Raw genomic sequence first — 18,271 nt, forward strand, 5'->3', positions numbered from 1 at the left:
GATGTGTGAATGGACCCTATATGTATTTGATATGTATTTACCGGCTGCTGTCAGTTCTGGCTGATTTATGAAAAAAATAAAATAATTTTTGCTGTAAAAAAAAAAGTTTAGGGCAACTTTTCCAATTGCAATACTTCTGTTATGACATTGTCCATGTGCTGGGACTATTTGTGCACAGCTAGTATGTCTTTTGTGGCTGCAAATATGACCTAAAGGTTTTTAAAGTTTACCTCCCATTAAAGTCAATGGGGCCCGCGGCAAACTTACGGTTTGTGGACTTTTGAGAAAATTTGTGGCTGACGTTCGTGAACTGCCCCGGCCGATGTTCGTTCATCACTATGCTTCAAATCCTCATCATGTTGAAAGATTCATTTACACTTCAACTTCAACTTTCAGACACTTGGCCTTACATTTGTTGATATGTACATTTTTTTCAACCTTATCTTAATTCCAACTCCCAACTATCCCAGATGTCATGTTTTGAACTCCTATGTATTTCTGACCCTCATGCTAGAGGACTTGTTTCATTTCTCTATTAGCAAATTTTAACTAGTCCTAACAAGTCTCCAAATGGGAACTAGACCTTAACCGCTCATTTAATGTTACTGAATTGTCTAGCATATGGTCTGCCACTAAGTCTGCTTCTTCTAATGTTGTTGCTGTGGAAACTAACTTTCAGGTGCTACCCATTGGTATTTGGTCCCCACTAGAATATTGAAATATGCTTTTGATTACTCTGGAGCTTTTTTTCATGGCTGTTCAGAATCTGCCACTCAACTTCATATTTGGTGGGATTGTCCATTTGCCCAAAAGATCTGGAAGGCAGTTTTTGAGTTAGCCTTCAAAATATTTGATACTTCTATAGAGCCCAATCCTGCTACAGCCCTATTAAACCTGAAACCTGATGTGATCAAACAGAATAAATTTTGCCTTCTTTTACAGCTCCTAGCAGCCCCAAAACAAACCATTGCTAGGGCATGGAAAACGCAATATTTATTTCTAGCTGAAACCATACAAAGAACTAATAAAGCTCCTACTCATGCTAAAATGGAAGCAACTGAAAGAGAAAAAAATTGTCAATTTGAGAAACTCTGGCTTCCTTGGGTTAAGCATTGTTTACCTCCAGACTTTGAGGACACACTATTATTGCCTTGGTAATTTTACTCTATTTTCCTTGACTATATTTTCTATTAACTTGGGATCGCATCACCACTTGTGACCTCCCCCCCTCCATTCCCTTCCTCCCTTTTTCTACCCTCTTCTCTCTATCTACTCCTATTTTTTGTTTTCTACCTTTCTTTTAATATTTTGTGGTACTTATAAACACATTATCTCTTCTGTTTTTAATAAATACCTATTTGATTCATCTCCTAATTACTGCTCTTGCAAAAAGAACCAATAATCACTAGCTTATTTATTTCCTTCTGATGGAATTTTTGAATGCTTTCGATGTAATACTTTATTGGTTTACTCGTTGCTCTACTTGTTACATTTTTACATTGTTATGTACCCGTCCTGTTCATAAATCAATATCTTTACCTTTATTGCTATTTGAATATTGTATCACCATCTTTGTATGTACTCAATTTGTCAATCTTTGTTTATTTAAAAAAAAATAAACAAATTTGACTGAGAAAAGAGAACAGCAGATCCTAGATATCTGAGGTTTAAATAAGACAAGTTCCAGCTATATACTCCCTAACAAGTTTCCAAACAATAGCATCTAATCTAGAACACTTGATTCTTCTTTTATGGATTTGACATGATGGTATATGTAGAGATGGAAGAAAATTCTTACTTTTTCCCCTGACAATTTTGTTAATATAGATTATAAGGATGAACACACCATGTTAAACATATGTGTCATTTGCTCAAGTATATCTATTTTTATCAGTATACACTGTTTGTATTAAGTTATAATGTTTTCCTGTTTAAATGTGTTGAAAGGGTCAAGAAAGCTATGAGGAGTACTTACTTTTTCACATGACTGTATAGTAGTAAGATCTACATGATCTAATCAATAAATATATTGCTTACTAATGGGAAGCTGCACTTCTAGCAAGGCTTTTGGATTGGTGTGCTCCTTCTCAACACAAACAAAGGATACATCTTGGACAAGAATTCTGCGTTCCAAGTCAATTGCCTCTTTTTCCCATCTTGGGATCCTCAGCTTTTAAACTAAACTCTGATACTCAATTTCTGAATCTAGCTAGACTGAGCCTCTTTAGTGCCTTATATTTTGCCAAAGAAAGAGATTGTATGTCCCAAGTTGAAATCAGGGCAAAATTCTGTATGTTGGTTATGACTGGCAGTTACCCCAACTCTTGCATTATCTTGAAACATAAACATACATTTTTGTCCGATCATCTCTTTTAAAAAAAACTATGCCTGGAATCTTTTACACATACCAACTTGTTATAAATGGATATCATATCTTCCCCACCCTATCTGCAGCCATTGAAAAGGCATCATACATGGATGCTATTACAGAAAAGAGTTGACAGGACCCTTTTCTTAGCCCATAAATCACTGTGGTAGGTTAGTACATGACCCCCAACACCTCAAAAAAAAAAAAAAAAAAAAAGGAAATCTATATTCCTCTGTTTGTTGGAGGTGTAGGACACACTGGGACACACTCCTAAACATATATTGGGGACTGTCTGCTTATTTTTTGAACTTTTTGGTAATGCATATTTGCCACAAACTGATATACCGTATTTATCGACGTATAACACACACTTTTTTCCCCTGAAAATAGGGGGCAAATGATGTGTGCGTGTTATACGCCGATATAGTGTTAAGAACCCATAGAACATACCCCATAGCAGCGCAATGTAAGGCGAGTGGATGTCATCTTTAACAGCGCAGTCCTCCGGCAGCCTTCCTCTGCTGCAGGAGAACATGTCACACATTCTAAGGCGAGTGGATGTTGGTAATGGCTCGCATTCCAGGCCTCCGGCAGACTTCCTCTGCTACGGGGAATAGGTCACAGCAGACGAATTCCCGTGGCCGTCAGAGCGTAACCCTGGTAACGCTCTGCACTGCTCGCGAGAGTTTGCAGACTCGTAATAGTTTCACTGCTAACGAGGAGAGAATTGACTGATTGACTGAACTTGTCCCGGTCAGGTACAAATAGTTTTCATGCCATTTTAAAGTATATGTGACAACAAGTACTGCACTAGTATTAGTTTTCATGCCATTTTAAAGTATATGTGACAACAAGTACAGCACGAGTATTGCACACAAATACAGACACTGCCTTACTGCCTTGCAGTGTTTCTTTACTCCTCCCTGGCAGACTTCTTTTGATACTCTGGTCCACTTTAAAATCAGTGCACACTGCTGCCTTTGGGGGGCCTGTCAGCTAGTGTATGTTTTTTTTTCCTGAAATTTCACTCTTAAAATGAGGTGCATGTTATACGCCGGTGCGTGTTATACGCCGATAAATACGGTATGTAAAACTTAGAAAAGACCCCATTTTCACTATTATTCTATGTCAATTTTGTGTCTCTCTCTCATCAAGATACAGAAAGTTACTATTGATTCACTTAATAAACATGGCTAGGGAATGTATCCCTGCACTTTATAAGAAACCCTCCCCATCTTTGCTAGAACATTGTTTTTTTACTTGGAAATGAGACCATGCAAATGGAAGACCGTACAGCCTAACTATGCCACTAAAAGGATACATTTAGAAAACCTTATATTACTAGATTGACTTCCAACACACCCTGGAATACTGCTCTTTTATTTTGACTTAACCCAAGTGAACTGCACCCCCATAATATAATTCTTTGCATCCCCCACTCCTGGACAGTTAAGCCCTCTTACCCCAATGCAGGCTACTTACGTTCGCCCCCTTCCCCTCCCAAGTTATAATACCCTTTCTATCTCTCACTTCTGGTTCCCTGTTTCCAAAGTCTGTATTGCAATATGAGTAAACTAAAAATCCCTGTTTTACATTGCATAGTTTGCTGGAAAGGGTGTATAGCAGTGTGCAGAGGGTCCATCCCAAATTTGAAGTGCTTCCAAAGCCTGCCCCCTCCCCATTCACCTAGATTTATCTCCCTCTTTTTTTCTCTCTCCCATTCTCCCTTTACCCCTCCCCCTCCTTTCTAAACATTGCTTAAAATTGATGTTCTGGAGAGCCAGGGGAAGTAAATTATAGGAAAAATAGACATAAGGGTAGGACAAGAATACTAAATTTCAAATAGATTATGAGAGATACAACGGTGAGGAGAGTAAAAAAAAAATCACAAAAATGAAAAGGTGATTAAGGGAAGAAGGTCAAAAGTGACAGAGAGTAGGCAACTTATTAAATGCATTCTCCTGCGCTAATATAAATAAAAAGGAGGATTATAATAAACAAGGAATGATGTTAATAACAGTATATTGAATGTACCCAAGTGGCTGACAGAGACCAGTGTTCAAAAGACTAGAAGACCCTAATGTGAATAAACAAGCAGGATGGCTTCCACCTGAGAGTTCTCAAAGAACTTAGCCATGTTATAGCCACACCATTGTTTCTCATTTTTACAGACAGTTTAATAACTGGAATGGCACCAGCTGACTGATGAAAAGCAAACATGGTACCAATATTCTTAAAAGGGCCAGGATGTATGCCTAGAAACTACAATCCAGTCAGCCTAACATCAAGAGTGTGTAAACTATTGGAAGGAATGGTAAGGAACCATATTAAAAAAACTGCTGATGAAAATAGTATCATTAGTAGGTAAAGAATATGGTTTTATGAAGAACTGTTCTTTCCAGACCAACCTTTTAACTTTCTAAGAGGAGATAAGTTGTAATTTGGATGGAGGAAGGTCTGAGGACATAGTCTGTCTGGATTTCACTAAGGCATTTGATACGGTAACCCACAAATGCTTCCTGTACAAATTAAGGTCTTTTGGCATTAATGATATTAAATGTACCTGGATAGAAAATTGGTGTTCAGAGGGTAGTGAATAATGGCATATTTTCTAAATGGTGTAGAGTTGTAAGCAGGCTACCCCAGTGCACTGTCCTGGGACCAATTTTTTTTCAACTTGTTCATATATGATATAGAGGCTGGAATAAATAGTTCAATCTCAGTGTTCATAGATGATACAAAGCTAAGTAGGGCAAAAACATCACATCCGAATATAGCAAGTTTACAAGGGGACCTACATAAAAGAGAGTGGTGGGCAGCTATATGGCAGATGAGGTTTAATATTGAAAAATGTAAAGTAATGCAGTTGGAAGCTAAAAATAAGCATGAAAGTTAAATGCCATGGGGAGAACCTTTAGGGAATTGAGGATTTAAAAGGATCTGGGGGTCCTGGTTGATGACTCTGAAACAGCATGCAATTCCAAACTATATTAAAAAGGGTATTCACTCAAGAAATAAAACTATAATTCTACCACTTTACAAAACTCTGGTTTGGCCAGTGGCCACATCTTGAGTATGCTGTCCAGATCTTGTCACCAATCATCAGGAAGGATGTGCTGAATGAGAGAGACCAGAGAAGGACAACAAAGCTAATAAGGGGGCTGAGAACCTCAGTTATTAGGAATGACTACAAACTTTAAACATATTCTCCCTGGAGAAGAGTTCCACCCTAAAATTATACTTACCTCCATCTTCATGCCTGGGGTCACCTGAAAAACAAATGGATAATGACAATTTTTTTTGTTTTTACTTACCTGGTTTAGAAGAAAATATACTCACCTTACTTCCTCTTCCTCCCCTGGGCAGCCACGGCGATTCATCACTTCCTGGCTTGCAATGATTCCTGGGAGCTGAACGTCTTCGCTCCCAGGAATCAATGCGCCTGCAACGGCACTGACGTCAGTTCCAGTGCGGCGCCTCATTCCCTGCTAAACAGCTTCTGGGCATGCCCAGAAGCTGTGCAGGGATGACGCTGTGGCACCGGAAGTGACGGCGGGGCCGGTGCAGTGCATCGTGGGACCGAGGAAGACGGAAGAGGACACAGAAGAGGATCGCGCTGGCTTCAAGCTGCCCACAAGGTAAGTATTTACTCTAAAAGGTAAGTGCAACCCGGGACAGATCAGAGGCTAGCCATTGTGCAATGCACTAGCCCTGACTGTCCCGGGGGTATTTTTATTAAAAAAAACGTTCCCAGGGTGGAACTCCGCTTTAAGATAGTATATAAAGATATACAAATCTTTGAATGGTGACTCCAGCACCTGGAGAAATTTTAGGTCTCTAAAGAGACACATAGCCACAATATTAAGTTGGATGAGAAGTAATTCAGTCTCAAGCTATGTAAGGGGTTTTTACTGTTAGAGCCATACAGATGTGGAATTCCCTTCCACAGTTGGTGGTGCTGGCAGGGATTGTAGACAAATTAAAAACAACTTTTAGATGTGTTTCTTAGTGAGCCCAATGTACAGGAATATGTGAAACTATTATTTAACCCTACTAACTATGCAACTAGTTATGGGTCGGTAGCCAGGGATGCTTTATTGTTGCTCACCCTAAATGGCTGTACAAAAGACTGTAGTTTTCAAGCAGTGCTCTTCTCTGTGCATTCATAATACTGCTTATCAATGCCTACTATTGCATTTCTATTGTATACCTTGTACTAATTGTAAATGTTAGCTTATCTCTGTAATTGTACTGACAGTGCCAATCTACAGTAAATCCTTGTCTTCATGAGTTTCTTTAAAAAGAAAAAAAAATCGCTAACGTATGCCCTTGAACTGTTTAACTGTTTGTAAATTCAGTAAAAATGTACAGAAGTTGAATAATTAAATTGTGATGTGTGTAGACAATTTAAATGTAAATGAATCAAATGGTATTCAGTCAATTTTTTTACTATTTCATTGCTCTTGTATACCTTGTACTAATTGTAAATGTACAGTAAAACCTTGTCTCTGTGAGCCTTTTGTTATCAAAAAATAAATAAATTAATAAACAAACATATTGCAAACTTAAGCCCTTAAACTGTTTAACTGTTTGTAAATTTAATATAAATGTACAGAAATGTAATAATCAAATTGTGAAGTGTGTGGTCAATTTAAATGTAAATTAATCAAATATATACAAAGAGAGTAAGAAATAAAGAAAGAGTTGTTTGGTACTGTGCTTTTAAATGTTGCATTTGTTTTAAAGACAAATATATATATATATTTTATTTACAGCAAACAAATAACACAACAATAGGGGAATACCCAAACATCAAGTGTTATTGACAAGGAGAATGAAGCCTAGACAGGCATATAACAACGGTACAAATAATATTATGGGATGAGTGGTCATCCTGCTTATGGGTATAATACCAAAGTGCATACATATTAAAAAATAAAAGATAAAGAATCATAGTGAACAGAAGAAAATAAAGAAGAAAAGGAAAATAAAGGGGGCAGAGAGGTATGGCCTTGAGAGAAGAAGGGAGAGAGAACTTGAGCAACCCTCAATGCCCGGGCGACAAAAAATATTACAGCTGTGAAGGCATAAGATAACCAATTGGCTATAGCATGTCTTTTAGGGCATCAGAATTGGAGAAACCAAGCCAAACATACCATAATATTTTATACTTCTCAAATGTGTCGTTGTCCAGCACTAGCATTTTCTCCATCCGCATAATATCATTGTTAGTAGAAACCTACAGGGATAAGGAAGGGGAGGTATCTGTTTTCCAAAACAATGGGTTTAGTTGTTGGGCTACTGAAAGGGAGAATCGTAACATGCTTAGTTTTTGAGAAGCCACTGAGCCCGGAAGCATAGACAGAAGTGCTACTACCGTGGAAGATGTTAAGGACTCCTTGTACATTTTATTATAACCAGCAAAAGGGTCAGATCCTGCTGCACTCCCAACAGATATGTAAATAATTCCCTTCTGCTGAGCCACTTCGCCAACAAGTAGCTGGCATGGGTAAGAACATCCTGTGTAGGAAAAAGGGGTCCCTGTACCACCTAAAGAAAAGATTGTAGTTATTTTCTTGTGCATAGCAAGAGATTGTTGATTTGTGGGTAGAATGAAAAAAAGTCTGCCAGTCTACAATCGTAAGCCCTTTCCCCAAATCCATGGACCGCAGTGTGGGTATAGGGAGTTCATCATGTAATAATGCATGAAGCAATTTATTAATTGAAGAGAGTAGATGTCTCATGGAGGGAACACGTCGCTCATATTCCATCAGGAATCGATGAACTTGGGTAGAATTAAACAATCCGTTACAAAAGGAGGATAGGCAAAGGGCTGTGAGCCAGTCACCACTGCCTACAGGGATGACGGGTTGCCCAGTACGCAAATGTATGAAGGAATGCACCACCGGCCAAGAAGTCTGTGACAGCGTGCCCATTGAAAGGGATCCCATTCCCTGGTAAAATACAGGGTTATCGAATAGAGCTGTCAGAGGGGATTGATCAGAGGATAGGAGGTTATATAGGTCTTTTTTTATACCATAATTGCATAGCTGTAAGGGTTGGGGGGGGGGGGGGTGAGGAGTGGAGCCTATGAAGATCTCTTTTGTATCCCCAGGGAAGTGCCCTAAGGTCAACAGGAGAAAAGTCCTGTTCGACCATTGTGGATGATTTGGTTAAAGGATGGGAGAACCATTTTAACACACATGCTAAGACAGCAGGCTCAATGGAGTTTAGGGAAGGTGAGCAATTTATGCTAGATGCGTGACAAACCTCTGTTCCATACAAAGTGTATGGCTAAGGAACACAGAGAACTAAAGAACTGTTTAGGCACAAGTATAGGGATAGTCTGGAAGAGGTAGAGCAGTTTTGGAGAGTATCAATTTTCAACTAAAACCAAAAAATGCAGCGCTAGAAAAAAGACAAATATAAACATCTAGTGGTATTAAGATGTGTACATCAATATACTCATAAATAGTGTTCATATTACCAGGAATAAACAATGAACACAAAAAATAAGAGTCCAAAGAAGTGCAGAAAAATGTAGTGATCCACTCTGATATCAGCTTCTTCACCATACAGTATCTCTACAGTTCTGTGCCATCACCAACAAATAAAATGCACACTCATCAGACCATGTTGCTGTCTAGACCAGCAGTGTTTATTCCCTCATTTCTCACTGCAGAGATAGCAGGGGGACAGATGCAGCATCAGTTCAATGATCAATCCACCTAGGTGAGTATAATTGTTTGCTTTTTTTACAACCAAAAACTTCTCTTTTAAGTTAAAGTGCAGTTATAGTGCAATCCTAAATATTAAGTGAAAGTGCAGTTATAGGATGCTAAAATGGCTAAATATATTCATGTTTGAGGAGTATCATGTACAGAAGATGGTTTTAGTTGGTTTAGCTAGTGTTAAAATTGAAATCAATATTTCCAAATTCCTGTAACTTTCATACAATATAAGCAGATTACTTAAAGTAGGTATAAGATAGTAGATGGTTTCAGTTCACTTCACTCTCTTAACATTTTTAAACTGACATTTAAAAGAAAAATAGTTAACATAGAACTGGAGCCTAATACATACTAGAATAGAACATATTTTTCTCTTTCTATTTATCTTTTTTAGGACACGTTTTCAAATGAGCTATGTTCTATGTAATATTTCTTCTTTCCGTGGAAGTCTGCTGTCCTCTTTGTTCAGGCACTATTGGAGGCCATCATCTACTTTTTGGACTAAAATATTTCTCCTAAATACACCAAGGGAAAATACTGTATTTGGCCACAAGATGGTGCTAAGTATCATATGAATTTTTTTATGATACCCTTTGCCATTTAGTGGCCAAATGCTGTATTTTCTGCTTTAAACCAATGAAAAATATTCATTAAATATGGGAAATAAATTAAATAACAATCATTTTGTGTCCTATTTTCATACAGCAAATGCATTTTCACAAGGCAAAAATAATGTGCATTATTTTTGTAAATACATTCCCTAGTGTTAAAGTAGAAAACATGCTGATTTATTCTGCGACCTGTCCTATTTAATATTATACTTCACTTATTTTTCCTTGTGCCTTAATGGCAGTATACCTATTACATAGCTTTGCCTATGACTCCTCCCCAAGGACTGCTAAATAGCATAAAAGGAAATATAAAAACAACCCCGTCCGTATTCTCCTTTTTTTTTCCACATAATGCTTCTATTCAACAACCATGATTTATGTCCCTACCACTGCTCTGTGGAGCTTCCACCTGGGTTAAGCCTCTCCCAGACACAATCCTGACCCTTGGGTTGCTAACGTTGCTAACACGGCTTGGAGCCCCTTCTGAGCATATTTTGGGACAGTGGAGTCTCCCCACTCAGACTGATTATAAGGCATTTGTTTGGCAATGTGAGGAGTTTTTTTTGTGTATCTTTTTTCTGCAGGTTGTATGTTGGGCTTCTTATCTCTTGCCCTATTGAGATGGCAGATTCTAAGGGCAGGTGAGGTAAGCTCAATTTGCCCCTGCCATATTTAAATAGTTTGGCACCATAAAAACCCTCCTTCTCTCTCTCTACCTTAAGGCTTCTAGGGGAGGAGATTCTGTACATGGTCCCTCTGATGCAATACCTTGATTCTGTAGGTTCTGTATTTAATTCTTACAATATCTCTGTATTTAGCTGTTCTCTTTGCTGCTCCTACACCACCAGTCACTCTCCACCAATGCAAGACCCTCATGTGTCCTCTAGACAGAAATGCCAACCACTTAGACACTGCACTGCCAACTTCATATCAGGCTGGGAAAAACATTGTCAAGACCTCTGGGTGGTGGCAATCAGGTTTGGTCCTTTCTGAACACTTACCAGCACAACACCTCACAATTTCTTTATGCCTACAGAGATTCTGAAATCAACACAGCTGGTGAAATTTTAAGCCGGTTCATTGTCTCTCTTCAAGATCAGGTAGTAGTCATCCCGGGTCCCTACTCAGAAAGATATTCAGGTTTTTGCTCCACTCTGTTCCTCATGCAGAAAAAAATGAAGGATAGCACCCAGTTTTAATTATCTGACCTGACAAGATTAAAGTATTTCATTACGATTCAAAATGTGATCCTTACAAACGGTACAACTGGGAGACTAGATGTTATTGATAGACCTTCAAGACACCTATCTACATATTCCCACCTTTCCTACCTTCCAGAAATATCTGAGGTTCACAGTAGGCCATGAGTATCTCTAGTTCCAGATCCTTCTGTTTAGCTTGTTCAGCTTGTGCACATCTCCAAGGCTCTTCACAAAGGTACTCATTGCTGTGCTGGCACCTCTGAGAGAAAAGGGTCTTTGAGTGTATCACTACCACTATGACTTTGCATCTTAAGTGCATTAACACAGTTCAGCGGGGTTATAAATCATGAAAAGAGCTAGCTTTTTCTATCGCAGGAAATCACATATCTGGGTGCGATGTTCAACACTGGTATCTCTGCCTCCCAGCAAGATTTCAGAGATAGCACTTGTCAGCCTCCCAGTGCCTGAGCTGGATAGGAAAAACGTCTGCATGCATTTCCCTAGTGCCATGGGTCCACTGAAATTTAGGACATTTTCAAGTGGGGTTTCTGTCACATTGGAAGAAGCTTCACTTCATTCAAGCAATCAAATTATTGACTTCCATGTGAAAGGGCCTCCTCTGGTGGTCGAGGGTGGAAATGTTATTCAAGTCTCACCTGGTAGGTCCTATCTCATGGACCATACTTACTACAAATGCCAGCTTAATAGGCTGGGGAGCGCACTGTAGAGAGTTCAGGATACAGGGGAAATGGAAGTTTAGTACCGAGGGTGATGCAAACAATGTGCTGGATATTCAGGCAGCCTTCCTGGCACTAACATAGTTGTCTTTTTAGATCAGCGGCCAACCAATTCTCCTTCAAATGGACAAAGGAGTTACAGTTTCATATATACAAGAGCAGTATCCATTAGTAATGTACCTCAGCTCATACTTGCTGGTACCCATCCCTCTTTTTCCTCATCTTCTCACACAGGGCCAATTTGTCCTACCAAATCCCCACAGGCTGGACCTTTAAGTATGGCAATTGAGGAGAGGAGGTTGGAAACCCTAGGCTGCTCCACTAGAGTAATTTCAACACTTCTAAAGGCAACAAAATGATTCACAAACAATGTGTATGCACATACTGTATATGGGATAAGTTTGTCTCATTCACTGCTGGGAAATAATTTTGACCCCCATCTCATCTTCAGTCTCTCACTTTCTGGAATTCCTCCAAACTGTTCTGAAACTAGGCTTCAATTTTTTATTTCAATTTTTAAATATCTGCAATTTCAGCAGTAACAAACACAACCTACTGGTGGTACAGTTCCTTAGGTGGTGCTGGAGGTCCTAGAAAAACATTTTCCTCTCCAGTAGAACAATGTTCACTACGGGAGATAACACTCAAAACAGCCTTTCTGGTAGCCATAACACCAGGCAGGAGGATGCTGCAGGCCCTTTGCTTAATTGAAGAATATGTTTCCTTCTTCCCAGATAGGGTGGAATTGTGCCCTATGGAGGGCTTTGTTCCAAAAGTGACATTGTCTACTCACTTGGCCAATACATTGGCTCTATCAACCTTTCCAGATCCTCAAACTGGTTCTCTGCATGAGTTGGTTATATGTAGAATTCTCAGAACCTACCTGGGGACCACAGCATCCATCAGAGCATTAAACAGATTGTTTATTATTTTATTATTCCCTGGGGCAAGAACAAGGAAAAGGAAGCCTCCTCCAGAATCTGAGCTTCCTGGATCATGAAAACCATACATAAACGTACAGGCTGGAGGGCATAGAGCCTCCTTCAATGTTGATGGTTCTTTCCACCAGACCACTACATTTTGGAAGACAGACTTATTAGTCAGCATTCTATTTTCTATTGAGCATTAACCCACTCATGTCAGATAGGTATTTGCCTCAGGAATGCTGCTATGGCAGTACCAGGGAAATGGAATGTTGTATCAAATACTTACCGCAATTTTCCTTTCCTGGTGCCTATCCATGGCAGCATATGCTCCCACCGACAGTATTATATATTTACAGAGAATTCTGGGAGCATCCTACCTTTGGAGTGTAGGCATAGTTTTGCCTATGTTCAGCTTGTCTACAGTCTGCACATTTAACTGCAGACCAACGTTGAGAAAAAGTAAGGCAAATACTAGTCAAACCTGTCTGGTTCCATGTCTTCAGAGATAACAATTTTCTACAAAACCCTTTTGTAAGTTTATTTAAGCACTGTCCACCCCTTTATTACATGTGATTGAAGAAAACCTCCTATGTATAACAAGTTGCTTAGGGTCCATGGTTGTGTTAAAAAGGATTTAAAGAAGGTTATCCTTTAAGTGATAACAATACTATAATAACATCTTGTCAGATACTATATGCATGTATGAACTTTCTGAAACCATGCGAGACAGAAAATCCCAAAACGCTAAGTGCTGTGCAAACCCAATTAGTAGCTGGGTTACAATCAAAATGATATGATATATTTTAAATCATATAACTATCTTATTTGGTGACTGAAACAATCATTCTTGAGAAGTTCTGTTATATGTGAAAACAATACAAGAACTGATGCATGAAGGTGCTTCCCTTGAAAAATGTAATATGGCATCCTGGTCATTTTTAAATCTGTTCATTAGCAATAGAAAAAGATGATATTCATTAATCTCAAGCATAAACCTGCTGAAAAATTGATCAAGCCTTTGCAACTAAGGAAATGCCCTGAAGCTGCTATTGATCAGTAATGTGGTGAGAACTACAGATGGCAGAATGATAGTGACGTGAAATACAAAAGAAGTGTTATGCATGGTAAGCTGAATGAAAAACCATGCCTCTTCAAGTGTGAAACCTTTCCACATAAATTGAACGCTAAAGAGGTGCAGCCCCATTCTCCACTGAAGATTTCAAACAATAGATGACAGGATTGCTCATTAAGTTGGACATCTGTAAGAAAACATACCTTGCCAGATTGAAAGCATCATCGATCAGTCCTGCTCGATTACTGACAGAAATGACCTATGAGAAAAATGGAACCATTTAGGATGATAATGCCAGTAGGGAGTTTTAGATCAAAACAAATCCCTGCAAAACAAACTTAACGAGAACTTACAGTACCTCACAGTCCCTCATTAGCTGGTCGATCAGTAATCTCCAGTTCTTGACATCGTAGTTAACCCTAAAGTAGCCAATTTGATCAATGTTGCCCAGTACCCAGTTGTTTTCATCCAACGTGGCTATTCTGTGATATTCTACAGAGAAAGAAAGCTGCAAATTATTTAATGTACTCAAAACTGTGCTGTTTTCTAAACAATTAGCAAACCATGTTACATTAAAAACAAAAAGGGATGATAAACTGTATTTTATGCTTATTAAGTTCACTAATTGTCTGAAGTAATTAGTTAGTCATTACAGATGAAATTTTCTCAGTCTAAATAACAGTGTGTTTGAAATTATTTACACAGCAGCTGTTCCCATGATCAGCATAAACTACAACTATAACACTAAAGGGCAAAGAACCTAATTCCCAGCATATGCGCGCCCTAACCTTTATCTTAAAAATAAATACTTGACATCTTTGTTTATTGCTAAAAGTGTTGTTTAAACTGCTCATACAAATATGAGTGTAAATTCAATCACTTTTTTTTAAATTATATTATATCTGCATCTTTTATTTAAATGGACCTTCATCCACTAGACAATCTAGACATATTTGCAGTCCTTCTATCCCATTTTTTTTCCTATTTTCAGTCCAGCCACCGTCCAAATTGCCCTTCTTTCCTAGGTGTCCGCTCCACTCTCAAGTCATGGACTCTAATAGACCTTTGAAGGTATGCTGTGGTATCTGGCACCAAACCATCAGTAGCAGATCCTTTAAGTCCCGTAAGTTGTGAGGTGGGGCCTGCATGGATCAGACTTGTTTTTACAGCACATCCCAGAGATGCTCGATTGGATTGAGATCTGGAGAAATGGGAGGTCAAGTCAACATTTCAAAGACCCTTTCTTTCACTGCTCTGTGGTCCAGTTCTGAGGATCACGTCCCATTGCAGGTGCTTTTGGCAGTGGACACTTACTACATAGCCTTATATGAAACAAACTGCATTGCAGTGTGTGTTCTGACACCTTTCGATTGGAACCAGCATTACATTTTTCAGCAATTTGAGCTACAGTAGTACTTCTATTAGTTTAGACTACACAGACCAGCCCTCCCCTACCCTACATGCATCAATACATTTTGGCCACCCATTATCTGCTGCTGATTCTCCGGTTCTCTGCCCTTGGACCATTTTTGGTAGGCCCTGACTGCTGCAGACCAGGAACATCCTACAAGAGCTGCAGTTCTAGATTTGCTCTGACCCAGCTGTCTAGCCATTACAATTTGACCCTTGTCAAAGTCGCTGAAATCCTTATCAAATCCTATTCCATTTCTCAACACATCAACTTTAAGAACAACATGTTCTCTTGCTTCCTAAACTATCCCACCCACTTTCACGTGCCACTGGAACAAAATAATGGATGTGAATAACTTAAACTTTCAGTGGTCATAATGTGTATACCAATATGCTTCAGGTTCTATACAGTGGCCAGATGAAGGCAGCCTTTGTGTTATTATCAGGGAGCTGTGTGCCAGAACAGAAAGGAAGAAGATGCTCCCCATGATGTCAGAAATTAAGATGGCAGCCTGGGATCTTGCGTATGGCAACAGCTAGGCAAATCATAGCAGATTATACCTAAATACTTGGAACAAACGTCATTTTGATGTTTGACGATCACCTTCTAGCTTATCTTCTGTTTCTGCTTCTTCACAGGTTTTGTATAAACATAAAGGCACTTGGCGCCCAAAAAGACGATGTGTCACAAGAACAGTATGCCAAAAAGCCCTTTTTGGAAAAAAACAAAACATCCTGAACTGGGCAAGAATACACATAGGTGTTCTTCCACTATGGTATCAGGTAATACACAGGCTGTGGTGAGAGAATCTATTTATGTTTCTTTTACTGATGGCAGACACTTTGAAAATTCTTTTCAGGAATCTGAGGAAATGATTCCAAAAGATTTGTCTGTAGTTTCTCAGACACAAAATTACAACATTTTTTTCAGAATTGCAACACAAATAGAGCTTTCTTTTGGTGGTATTTGATCAACTCTGCGGTTTTTATTTTAAAAATCTATTTACATTTTTTTTTTTATTATTTACAGGAACACAGGATCAACACCTTCCCTACTGACAGAATTGCAATCCACTTTGTTTGCATAGGCAGATTGTCGTTCTGCCTCTGTTGGTGGCAGTGGACATTGAGACAGTGGTACCTGCCGCTGGGCTCCTGTTGTGATCACAGCGGGAGCGGGTCACCCTCAGCCTGGAAGTGTCAGATCACATACTAGGTATGTGATCTGGCACAGAGCGGTTGCCATGCTGCAGTTTTTGCTACAGCAGGCGGTCATAAAGTGGTTAAAGACATAGCTTTTTGCCTGAAACTAATTTTGAAAAGTATTTATGTAGCGCTGCCCCCGACGAAGCCCCTTGAGTATATTTGGTTCTGTACTCTGCCTCTCAACCCCAAGAACTGCCCCTCTGGCACACCTGGCAACAATGTTTGTGCAAACACCCAGTAAAAGAACACAAATTGTCGTAAACATAGAAATTATCTTTACTGTTCAATTTCTTAGGAATGGAACAAACAGTAACTGTATAAGTAAATCAGCTGTATAGTAATGACTGAAGATTAAGAGCAATAGAACTCAATGATACTGTCTGGCTGCGTTCAGGGGGCTCCCCAAGGTGAATAATCCCCAAAATAGAGAGACGCATTAACAATGAAAAAACACAAAATGACAAACTCTTTAACAGATTCTTCACCAACTTTACTTAAATTTGGCTCTATGAGTCCAGGCAGGAGGTGTGGAGAGGAATGACCCTTTCTTATGTCAGACCTCTTCCTTCTGTCCCCTGACACCACAGCCCTAAAGAACCGCAGACACTGTACCTAGTATAGTTCAATAATGTAACTCCCAGGTCAGTTCACCCTGCTCATTCACCATAAATCCAGAGCCCTGGGTGTATTTGTGTGCCCATATGGCACCAGTAAGTTCAGTCCCTTGAAAGAAGGCCTTGAATCTTCAGCTAGCTACTTTAGTTGGTGCACTTAGATATTCTGTTTGGTAGGAGTAATGCAAAGTGTACTTTGTAACTCCTGAAGCAGAGAGAACAATTTTACTGTCTGGCAGAGGATGAGTGCAGCACAGTGTTCTACTGGTGTAGGCAAAATAGGTAGCGCTGTCTGTGTGCAGTGTCTCTGTATCTCTGTAAGATGGGCAAGTGCATTCTCACCAATCCTGTGACAAAGGCCCAATGGAAATGTCCTAGCAGGCAGGCTCTTCAGTTAAACAAACTGGCTATCTCACAACCTGAACACTTCAAGCCATTGATACATATGCCTCTGGAGATGCACCTGGGATCCCCCCTCAAGCAGGATGTCCTTGACCAGCCATGGATCTGTGGGAGGAAATGGCACACCGACCCAGGAAGGCAACACTTCTCCACTGGGTCCGTTCTTGCTTCGTGGTGTCTGCCCCAACTCCCAGGCAGACTCTTGGTGTCCTTTTCTTCTCTCTCCCCAGAGAATGCTGGGGTGTGTAGTTCTGCCCCCACAGAATGCTATGGGGCCTCTGGTGATGGGGAATACATGTCCCATGATGCTTTCCTGCAGTCATGCTGGGTGACAACTGGCTCCTTCCCACTGCCAATCAAGAAGCAGGAGAGGGAGCAGAACAGATGGTCGTGTCTCTCTGAAAGTGCATACATACAGGCACATAAATTACATCTAAATGTGAGGATAACTGAACTCAGAATGAAAGACAGGCTTTAGACCAATTGGCCAATAACCATTCCCTAACTATTAAATCCTCTGATAAAGGAGGAAATGTAGTGTTGTCGTGAATAATGACCAATATGTTTCATTGTGCAATAGGATTTTAAGCAATGCTAACTGGTATAGTTTATTTCCTCTAGATTAATTGATACATTTGACAACAAATTCTATGAGTTTCTGGAAACAGCCTTTTAGGGACTTTATTCAAACCAGTTTACCCAAAATCCCTACCGTTAGCTCCATGAGAATGCACAGAGCCCTCCAGAAAGACCAATCATTTCTGGCAATGGGGTCTTAACTGAAGACCTTAGCAAACTTATTGATAAGCATCTCAAGCCTCATGTGATGAGCCTCCCCTCTCACATAAAAGATACTATACATTTTTACAGTTTATTAATAACCTTTAAATACGAAAAGGAGCTTTTTTAGTCACCATTGACATGGGGGCCCTATGTAGCTCCATCCCCCATGAGCAAGGTCTAGCAGCCATTAACTACTTCAATACAGGACA

At 39.5% G+C, this 18,271-nt stretch overlaps 1 protein-coding gene across 1 annotated transcript in view; it reads right to left on the reverse strand.

Annotated features, from left to right (window-relative positions):
• The window catches only part of TRHDE (thyrotropin releasing hormone degrading enzyme), a 1,069,075-nt gene that overhangs the window by 146,255 nt on the left and 904,549 nt on the right, over window positions 1-18,271 (reverse strand). The window contains exons 11-12 of the mRNA XM_082253105.1: window positions 14,006-14,139; window positions 13,851-13,906 (exon numbers count right to left, since the gene is read on the reverse strand). Coding sequence (XP_082109231.1) covers window positions 13,851-13,906; window positions 14,006-14,139 — 190 coding nt within the window. The remainder of the gene's footprint in view (window positions 1-13,850; window positions 13,907-14,005; window positions 14,140-18,271) is intronic.

The sequence above is a fragment of the Pelophylax lessonae genome, assembly GCF_965119305.1.
Source record: "Pelophylax lessonae genome assembly, chromosome: 4".
Classification (NCBI taxonomy): Eukaryota; Metazoa; Chordata; class Amphibia; order Anura; family Ranidae; genus Pelophylax; species Pelophylax lessonae.